The following is an 11399-nucleotide window of genomic DNA, read 5'->3' on the forward strand; positions in this document are numbered from 1 at the left end:
AACAGGAGAAATAAAGATGAGTTTGACTAACTTTAATTATTTGCTCTGGTCGTGTAAGCTAGTCAGCCTTTCTATGAACAATATTTAGCTTTTTTTTTTTTGCTCTCATGTTAGACCTTTATTTTAAATCCAGAGGAAAAATGCACATGAAAAAAATAAGTTTTTTTTGTATTCTTGTTTTGATTTTTCTTTCGTTTTTTCTTTCAGAGTGCCCAAGTTATGGTTTGGTGTGAAAACCATCGACGCTGCGCTCAGGTAAATACAAAACTAATAACTCCTTTTACCATAACCTCAATCCAATCATTACTTTTACCAGTTATCAATATACAGGGCTTTACACAAAAAATGGCCCTAGTGTAAAAAAGACATAATAAAAAAATAATTAAATGGCATGTTTTTTTTCAACCGAGCTGTTTTTTTATTTATCTCTTCTCTGTGAAGTAAAAACATTTCTCTGCTCCTGCTGTCAGCACTATTTTGCTTTGCTCATCCATCGGAGTTTGAATGCACTGTTATTTTTAGCTGCAATTTTATCAAGCTTTTCCAGCTTTCTCTGTGTTGTAATCATCTCATTTCTTCGCAAACAAATACAAAAAAAATGTTCTGTTTTGAATTAAAATGCAATGTTTTAAATCAATAAATGCTTAGGGTATTATTTTCAGTTGTAGATCTTGAACCCAGATGGAAGCACCTGAGTTGTACTTTAGCTCATATAACAGGGTAAAACTATTGGATGAAACAGAAACAGGCACAGTGAGAAGCTGTTCAGTGCGCACACCAGTAGTGTGCATGCATTTATATTAGGGTCAGCAGGGGTTAATGTCAACAGCAGTCAAGAGCACACTCCCCCCAAGCAACCTCAACCACCAGACCAATGCGGGGGGATACCACACTGAGCAAAACATCAGGGATACCACACTGAGCAAAACATCAAACTTTTACTTTCAACTATTTTACCCCCCACCACCTCAAACCAGCAGCAGAAACCTTCACAGCTCGCTTGACCTTAAACTATGGTAACTTCTGTTTAATCCACATTTTGCTTTTTGGTACTTCTGATCCTGCTGTTTGGACTTCAACACAGTCTGTCTTATAATATTGGAAATATTTTACTATTTATACTGTTTTYGATGTTTAATATATGTTTCTTGGTGTTGTACTTGCTTTAACCAATCAGTTTCCGCTCAGTTTCTGAAATGTTCCTATCAGACGCTGCTCAGACAAGCACAGATTTGATTAAATTGCAAAGTTATTAATTTTTAATGCTTTACAGTCTGTTGAATATGTACCAAGCCAATTTCCTTAAAGTCATCATTGTAGGCCAAATAAAATAAATTATAATAGAAAAGCACATAATGGCCAAATCTAGGCAAAAACAACAAATTGTACAAGAGGAATTCATAAGCCTTAAAGGAGATACATCATGCTTTTAATTCTTTCTTTTTTCACATGTATATACAAATACTTTCTTTTTCACTCTTAGAGACTCCAATTACACAACAAAATGTTTTTAAATTGATTTTGCATGATATGTTCCCTTTAATTGCTCAAGGTGTATTATTAATAAAAGACATTTATATTATGCTATCTTTTGGACATTTTTTGTATCCTTTGCACCTTACAAACCACAGAGCCAAATAATATCTTCTTGTAAACAATCCATCCATCTTCCTAACTGCTTTTATTTACCCAGGCAAATCCCATTGGGATCAAAAATTTCTTGCAGGAGAGGCCTGAGCCTGAAATTTTTTTTTAAATAAATGAGATTTGTACATCTCACACAGCCCATCACAGCTCCTCCTACGTATATCTTTGAATACACATAAACATTCAGACGGACAAGATGCTACATGCCGTTCACTGTGAGCATCATGATGGTGAGCTCAGCTGTTGCCATTTTAGCTGAGGGAGGGAGTTTCAAGTTTTAGCAGCTAGGATATTTAACTTTTTAGTTACTTAACAGTGCTGGAATTCCTACTGAAATGTAAAATTTTGGCAGATCGAAGGATATGTTTGGGCAGAGGCTTGACAAGTTAAGTATATTTTACACAAAATGTGGTACATCAAGCATAATATTTGCAGTTATTCCTTCCAAAGTAAGCAGTACTAAAACGTTGTCCAAATTAGCTCAGTGTTCTGTAGTTAAAGCCATTTGTCAGACTTCACTGCTGGTTGCAACTGCAGGAAAAGGGAGTCATTTAAAAGCTAAAAAAATAAATAAATTCATGTACAAGTCTCATGAAACTCTTTAGAACATTTGTTGGTCCGGATCCATTTAAAACTCAGACCCAAACCTGTTCAATTTCGCCTATAATTATCATCATAATGAACAGACAGCTGAATGTATTTGAATGTGTTATAATTGGTTTACTCCAAGAAATGAGCCATAAATGTGAGTCGTACTTAGTGAGGAATCTGGGTCTGGCAAAACACAAGTTTGGTAATTAACAGATCTTTCACATTGTCCGTGCAAAACTGCTCATGGGTTTCCTTTGCTTTTAACTTTTAACCTCAACCAGGCCTCATCCATCAGTCCAAGGTTAGGAATTTTTGAGTTCAACACTAGTTTTAAACGAGCTAGTAATCAAGTGTACAAATGTGAAGAGATATTCAAGAACAGCTTTTTGCTTGCTGTTGGCTATTTAGGACTCGAGTCTGTCGCTGATTTCAAATTTGATGGATAATAAATGGTATGGCAATTTACTAGAATGTACTAATTTTGAAGAAAAGCTCAAATTAACTCTGAAGAGCATTCATGTTAGATCGAAGCTGTACTATTTGCTCCTAACGCTGAAAAATATAATGYCAGAAGATCAGAAGATGCAGATTCTTCTTGTCTCCTGGAAAGCCCACTTGCATAATTTAATTTCAAGCTTTTTACCCTGTGGAGGCAAATTTGACAAAATGTGATTTGATTTGAATCTGAGTCCAGTTCAGGATCTCATAAAGCCTTTTTGGCAGAGAATATTACTGAAGAATGTCTGACAAAGACATTTGCAGAATAATTTGGGGACTAATATTTTAGTTCTCCCCCAGTTTCCTTTGGGTCTTTATGCAAACTTGGAACAGAGCTGAACCGAAATGTCCTCATTGGGTTTTAACATGTGCAACCCACATGTGTAGTACAGATAATCAATTCGTCTTCCCATGGAACAAAAGTTAAAGGTTGAAATGAGTTTCTAAGCTTTTTCTTTCCCTTTTTTAGTTTGTAAATTAGTTATTTCCTTCGTAGCAAAACTTTACTTTTACTATATATCCTCTTATCTTTATTTGGCAAAGACATTAAGACAAGATAAGGGAAATGACAAAATAAGACACTAGTAACAGGTAGCCACAACTGTGGGGCTTCATGTCTGTATTTTCCTTTCTTACATTGGTGTTTAGCCTCTGCGTTGAAGACTCACAAACTAAGCAGATGTTGGGCTAACACATATGGTTGGTTTGTGTCACATCATCACCACACTGTCTCTTGGAAACACATGTGAGCTCACAACAACTAAACTCCAGTTCTCCCTCCGTCCCTCCATCTCTCTGTTTCATTTGTCTTTTATCTCTCTCTTTTTCATACACTTACAGATCATAAACACGCTTAGGGTTTGTGTAGTAATGGTTAACAGGTGTGTAAGACAGCAGGATGCCCAACATACTGAACAAAAGAGCAGAGGTACTATGACCCTTTTTCATGCCGTCCTTAGTCRTTCCTCAGATGTTGCTGTTATTAACTTTTGTTGAGTGCATTTCACAGTTCATGTTATTTTGAGCATGTTCTTCTTATTGTTGATCAGTTTTATGACACTGTTTAGMGTGAAGAACATGACTGAGGAGAACACTATGTTTTCTTAGGTCCTGGGCTCATTCAGGTGATTTTTATAAAAAAACAACAACCTTTGACTAAGTGGGTTTTCTAGTATTTAAAATTTTAGAATTTTGCAGTCACTTTACAAGATTTTGTCTAAATGATGCGTTTGCATTGTCTTGTTTTCAAATTTATGTGTTTTTCCTGATTTGGTGTTCACTGATGTGGAACAGACAGAAGAGAAAGCTGCCCTGTAAGGATCATTTATCAAACAGTTGCCCCACAGGGCAGTSCGGCACTTTGTCTTACTCTGCTCAGTTTTTTTAATAGATTACTCGGTGTTCCTTAATTTGCACACGGTGTCATGTTGGTGTCRTGTTAATCTGCAACTTTCTCGTACTTTTCCTAGATTTATCTCCAGTCATTCTGGATGAATATTTCCTGCTTGTGAAATATATTTTTTCCACTGTAAAATAATGGACACCAATTTTTTCGTACATAGCTTTGTAACCCTTTCCAGATTGTGAAGCAGCACCAACCTCTTCAATAAAATCAGTGCTGATGTCACTGACTTGTGTTAATACACACCTGAAAGATCCAAAGCAGTCAACTATCCAAACTTCTGTTTTTATAGAGGGACACACTTGATGTTAATTAATTAATGAGGTGCAGTTGATTGGTTGCACTTAGCTGATATTTAGACTCTTAATTCCTAGAAACAAAAAWTACATTGGTGTGTTCAGTGTTACATGTTCTGCATTTTGGCTCAGTTGTTTTGAATAAAACTGATTGCATTTACTTTAATTTGTTCTAAAGCGATGTAACATTTAATCAAGAATCAATTAATAATTGATTATAACTGCTTAAAATGTGAATCGATTAAGAAAATGAATTTATTTCATCGATATTGCGTTACAATAAGTTATGTCTTTGTGCCAATTTTTTTTAGATTTATTTCATTTGGACAAACAATTAAAACAATAAAAATAATAATAATGTTGTGCCAAAAACACACAACACCACATGGTCAACTGAAAAGGAGCAAAATTCAGAGTTTGTGATGACATTTTTATTTATTTTGAAGTTATATTCTGCTAATAAGACAGCAGACCGTTGCAGTTGGTAAAATAATTGTAAAATGGTAAACGAAAAGAAAATATTCATTATAAAATGGCTACAATTCATTTTGTTGAAACAAAAATTTAAAATATTGATGATTTAAAATCAATAATTGAATTGGAGCAGGAGTGAATCTTTACATCCCTCTTGTTTCTTCAAATATATAAAACCTTAGGATGTACTTCCTATTCTGTATATTGATACTATTATTATAATACTGTATCTTTTAATACTACATTAATCCCCACATTTTGAATGTCACAGAGGCTTGAAATCCAGCTTGCATCCTGCTCAAGTTCAAGTCCATTTCACTTCAGTGTAAATCATTCCCATCACTTTCTGCCCTTTTTCTTGTCCTAAAACCCTAGTACTACTTTACATTTAAGTTATTTATTTTTTGTTTATATGATAGATAAAGATTTTTTTGTCTTACACAATACAAACAGCTAATGTGAAGTTGTGTAAATATAAACAAAATGAAATAGACTCAAGTGACTGTTAGAGGGGAACGATCACATCTGGTGGCTGCCTTCCTCCGACTCTCACTCCCTCCCCTCATTTTTTTTCTGGACCTGTTTCACTGTTTGTCTTTCATCTCCTCTCTCCTTCTCATCTGACACTCACTTCTCCGTTGACTCTGAACCCCCCATCCCATCCCCTCACCCTCACCACCACCCATTTCCTCTCCTCCCCTGTTGCAGAGTGTGGCTGTCATCCCTCTATTGTGGCAGGTGAGGCCATAAAGCAGCGGGAGAGAGCAGAGGAGGGCTGAGAGGCAAGGTGTGTGCGTACTTGTGCGTGATTAATTATTGCAAAGATATCCGAGGAGCTCCCGAGCAAATTGAGCACCCATTCATCCTCAGCCCGTCATTAATCCAGGCTCCGTTGTTACATGTGTTGGTGTGTTAAACAGCAACACTGCTGACCTCTGACCTGAGCTGGGTCTACTGCACTCTCCCTCACACACATAACTCATCGTGTCGCCTTCAAGTCCAACAGTGTCTGTTTGTCTCTCAGCACCTCTTCCACAAATGAAGTGTATGTAATTTTCTGTGATTTATTGCAGACAAGTGATATTTGAATGTCTGAACCTCCTTCTAACCACAGATATTTTCAGCCTTTTTTCCCCCCTCACACTTTCCTCTCCCGACTGTATCAGTTTTATAAAAATGATGCATACGACACAAATATGTTTAACACCTCGGAAGCTCTGAAGCTCTGCACCGCAGAAATAAAARCAATCATTTAAAGAAAACACTATGAACACGCTTACAGATTAAAATGAATGGTGTTTTTCTAACCAGATTTATTAAAATGCCGGTGAAGATTCTCAGTCATCCAGGTCATGATGAAACAGAAAAAAAAATTAAAAGACGAAACAACTGGACTTTTTTATTCTGAAGTTGAAGACGTTTAACTTCCCATCCAGGAGGCTTTCTCAATAAACCATTTCATAGTTAGAAATTATCACTAATGTTGTTTGTTGTTTGTCTTTGTGTCTATGGTGTATAATGATGTGATTGTGATGCTGTATATCTGAGTGTTTTATGTGCTGCAGAACAGGAACCTCCTGTAAAACAGCAATTATGCTGAGTCAGGCTTGATTTTTAATCATCTTTTCCTGTTAAATAAATAAATCAAATCAAATCAGTCAATGTGCGAAGCGGGCTGACCTCATGTTTACCAGGAAATAACTGAGGTTGCTTTGGGAATGCCATTGTAATTGCACAAGTTCAACAGGTAAATTTACGCTGTTATACAGACCCGATGTATTTGCTCTAAACTGATTTGTGTTAAACTTTACTTTAGGATCATAGACGTGATTTTTCTTAATTATCCAAATTTGCTTTTTAAGTTTATTGAGTTTGCGCAATTCCAATAGCATTTTCATATAGCAAACCTCAGTTTTTAGTTGACCTGGGACCTGGAAAAGCTATGCTTCACCATGCACATTTCTAACTAAGAAATGGTCTATTCAAAGTCTGGAGTGTGCTGAGTTGCCAGCTTTAATAAAGTGAAYTGTATTGAGATAAATTAATTGAAATTGAATTTATTTGAATAAATTTGAATTGAAAAAGCCTCCTGGATGGGAAGTGAAACATCTTCAACTTCAGAATTAAAGTCCAGTTGTTTTGTCTTTAACCTTTTTTTTACGTTGCATTTATTAAAGCAAAGTACTTCAAATAGAAAATTCAGATATAAAAATACAAAAACAGTCATGGTTTATGGCAGTTGTTTGACGGAGACCTTTCACGTGTGTTTTTGGACTGTGTGAGGAAACCAGAGCAGCTGGGGCGCACACGCACAGGGACAGTAATCTTTAATTTTTATTCAATTAATCTTAAGAGGGTAGTTACTGTTGCACAGCTGTCTTATATGTTTCTCTATCATTTACGACCTCGTAAAGGTAGGTAGGAGGCTGTGGGATGAACCATTGTGAGGGGTGGATGATAATGTCTTAATTTGTCAAAACTGTAAAAAGCATTTTTGCATAAGAACAAATACTTTCACTTACAATCACCCTTATGATAACAGTTATTACCCTTAGGAGAATAAACGGTTCATCCATTTATTTTTTGTGAAAAAACAAACCGCAAAATGAAATTGAGGCCGACGGGTCTCATTCTCACAGGGGAAACTTCGGGTGTAGCTTCTTTTCTTCTCTCATGTCAAACATTTAATAAAAACCAATGAGCTATAATCCTTCCTTTACGCAACGTCTTTGTTGTTTTGTTTCTCGGAATGTTTAAGAAAAAAAAAGAATCAGATGTGGATTTATTGGCTTTGTCTTGAAAACGTTGTAACAGTTTTATGTTATCATGAGATGCGACAAGTCCTGTTCCTCTCCATGTGTTGTTTAATCTTCTGACATCTGGGAGAACATATTATTCCAGTGAATCAAGAACAACAACAACAGGTTCATTCCTAAAACAACAGGGCTGCTATAATCCCTCCAACATTCATCTCAACAGAATAAACACATTTGTTTTCACATGTTTGCTGCTGGGCCTGTTTCAATCTACTTGGGCTGGATGACATAAATAATTAGTCTGTTTCGTCCAATGGTAGTCTTTGTATTTGTGCGAATATGAAAGTTTTTTTTAATGCCAGTTTAAAACGTTGTTTCTTCTTTTTGGAACATCAGTGGGATGGAACAGATTGGAGGGATGATTGAAGCCAGRCGCAGCGGGAAGCTGAGGGAGACAGACAGGCAGAGAAAAACGAGGAGTGTGGGGGAGAAGGTTGAGGGTGAAACCGCAGTTTTTATATGTTGTCTGGTTTTAATTTGGTAAGAGCCATCATTCACTAGTTCACTGAGGTGGCAAACCAGATGAGTGTGTGCTTTAGGAGTGTGTGTTTTAATTTTTTTTCTTTAGTTCCCTCTGGCCTCGATGATGAAATCCGCTGCTGGAAATCATATAACAATGTAACACTTAATTTGTTCTTGTTAAAAGCTTTTTCTTATCTGTTTCTTCACCGTTTTGCTGTTTTAATGGAAAAGCTTTGGGTGTATTTGTTAAGTGGTTTATTAAAACGTAATTCCCACATGTTGCTATTTGCGAGTAAATTATTCAAAGGTGGGGGGGCTTCAACTTTAAAACCCCTTCATTTGTGATTTTGCTGATCTGTTTATTTGTTTATGTGCAGTGTCTTCAGCCGTGCAAAGAACTGTGGGAAACCAGGAAGATGCTCCCTCCAAAGTCATGTGAGGTAACATGAATGTATGTGTGTGTTTCTGACAGTCACTGCAGCCTTGGTGGTATTGTCACTCYTACACACACACACACACAMAMAAAAATCTTGCTTTTGTTGGCGTCATAAAGCTGTTTTTACTGTGAGTTTCTCTACTTGAGCCTGTTTATGTGTGTCACAAATAACAGAGCTTTTCTATGTATACACGATGGTGTTTTGTGTATTTTGTATATGTGTGTGTGTGGCCCCAAATGATTATTTGTAGAGCCAGTTGCTGCGGTTTTTAGATAGATTACTTTTTCATCACAATAGCTGAAGCATGTTACTGTCTGGATGGTTGACTGGCTGCCTGGTGAGGACCACAGGGTAATTCAGAGCTATTAGCTAAAGCTCRTGTTTACATCTCGCTGAACTGCAGCCATGTGAGCAGACGCAGAAATACTCGCACAGATGTACACAATCGCACAAAGCGCGTGTAGACGGAACTCTCGAGGGTAGATTTCAAGCACTCGGTTGGAGCTTACCCAAAGAGSGGAAACACTTTCACCTCTCCTGCTTGCTTTGATACCCTCCTTTTAAATATTGATGTTATAATAATAATAATGGCTTTAACAATAATTGCAGAACCCCCCGTCTCCTTTCCTAGAAGCAGACAGAGTGTGTAACGAGCAGAGACTTCCTGGCCTCTCTGAGGTCATCTCGTCAGGGAGACTGCCCCCCACCCCAGCGAGCCACGGGATTCGCCGCCGCCTGCGTGGAGAGCTGCTCCTTAGACCGGGACTGTCCGTCCTCCAGAAAGTGCTGCTTTAATGGCTGCGGACACACTTGTCAAGCTCCAGCCAATTTATACAAAGGTGAACCCCTCCAGATACTGTCAAGTACCTCGGCTGATTCGAAGATGATGTCGATTAAGATGACTTTTTTTATTTGAAAAGGGCTTCATTGGCGTTTTCCTGTAATGCTATAACTGTGTCAGGTGAAATGCTAACACCAGATGCTGCTTGTCATAAAAATAAAAACTCCAAAAAAACACTGAACATAGTTTATCATTTAAAGGTTCACTAATACTCATCCTGACATCTGGCTCTTGTAAAGATGGTGTTTAAACAAACTAATTGTGATCTGCTTTGATCAGATGTGTTTGGCAAATGATCTGAATTAAATTTAATGACATAAAGAYTTTAGAAAACTCCCTGTTTGACTACATCTGAAATCCCAGATGGTCCCTTTGAGGTTGAATTGCCTCAGATGTGGTTAGGAATTGGCTGCTGCATTAAACCTGCATGATTCAAACCTGGACATTTCTATTTTTATTTAGCCGTTTTCTGTTTTTGACTGAGCTGATATTGTAATAGAGCTCTAAATATTAACAGTAGTGTAGAAATTGGGAATTAGAAAAATTGGTCACACTTTTGTTACGGTGTCATGTTCCATCAATAGCTCTGGAGACATATTGAGCTGTTTGCCATTTTCTTCTTTTAATTGATTTTTAATTCGTAACACACATAGTTTGTACAGTGTGTAATCGAAAACTTTAATTCCTTTTATGTATGGATTTTGTTTMACATTAGAAAATGGTCAAGTACGTTTTATTTAATATTTTTCCCCCTCCTTTTGTTCTTGCAGGTGTTCCTCTGAAGCCTCGCAGAGAGATCAACTTTGTGGAGGATTCAGAGGGGCGTGTGAAGGTGGCGTGGGTGTCAAAGTTCAATGTCAGCATGGAGCCTGTCATTTACATGCTTCAGACCCGCTGGAACGTWGGCATCCACCCCAGTGAAGACCAAGCCTCTCCGTGGGCCACTGTTGCTATGGTAAATAACTACTATAGCAGCATGTCAGCGCGGCTTTATTAAGGTTTTAACGTGTGGAAATCACTCAAGTTTCAAACAGAAATCACAGAGCAGGGGAGTAACACGAGGTATAATGTGACTGCTGAAGAGATTTCTTTAATAATAAACTATCCCTTATTATCAAGCTTTGTTGAAAGGAGGTTTAGTAATATAAATAAACTGACTGCCAGAAATAAATRGGATTTACTCCGCTGTATGTCATTAATTCGAACTGCTAAAACTGATAGTAGGAGAGTCATTGAAGCCATAAAATGGTTTCCTTTGCCTTTAACAGCGGAGCAACACCACAACATTTGTAACATATCTTTACCTCATAACTCTCAATTTGCCTGGAATGATGCAACATCTCAGCTATGGAGATGGATGCTAGACTCTATTTCCACCTCATCAGTCTGCTGCCTCGCTGTCTAAACCTCTCCACCCCAGCCAGTCCCACGCTCTGCCAGGGTAAACCGACGTGCGTGCGCGTCCGCGCACACGACGCCACGTGTGTGAGTGCRCCGCGCATCTGTGTGTGTGCGCCTGTGTGAGGTTATGTCAATAAGCAGAGCTTAAAACAGAACCACAGGCAGCCACAGTCGTTCCACCGACTGGGTCTGAGTGACTGAACGCTCATTATTGACTTAAATAGATGAGATCGCGTGTTGGTGAGTGTGATTGAGTGTGGATGAGCAGCTTGTAGGCAGTGATTACATTTGCACTGTCAGTGAGAGAAAACATGTGGGCCTTTGGCAGTTTTACCCATAATTTGGGCAAATCTTTTCATTTCACTATTAATAGATGGAATTCCACACTAACTGTGTTCATCTGATATATTGTTTAGTGCATAACTGTTAGCTGCTGGTCTGTTAGATCTACCAAGACTCAAGAGATGCACTGAATAGCATCTTTTTGGTACATCTTTTCATCATCATCATCATCATCATCATCATCATCATCAT

At 37.6% G+C, this 11399-nt stretch overlaps 1 protein-coding gene across 1 annotated transcript in view; it reads left to right on the forward strand.

Moving 5' to 3' along the window:
- Positions 1–207: 207 nt before the first annotated feature.
- Positions 208–11399, forward strand: part of anos1b (anosmin 1b) — a gene marked incomplete at its 5' end in the record, with an annotated part of 41766 nt that continues 30574 nt past the window's right edge. The window contains 4 exon segments of the mRNA XM_014007382.1: positions 208–255; positions 8564–8626; positions 9255–9462; positions 10235–10419. Of these exon segments, the coding sequence (XP_013862836.1) occupies positions 208–255; positions 8564–8626; positions 9255–9462; positions 10235–10419 (504 nt within the window).

This window comes from Austrofundulus limnaeus, unplaced genomic scaffold (genome assembly GCF_001266775.1).
Source record: "Austrofundulus limnaeus strain Quisiro unplaced genomic scaffold, Austrofundulus_limnaeus-1.0 Scaffold41, whole genome shotgun sequence".
NCBI classification, from domain to species: Eukaryota; Metazoa; Chordata; class Actinopteri; order Cyprinodontiformes; family Rivulidae; genus Austrofundulus; species Austrofundulus limnaeus.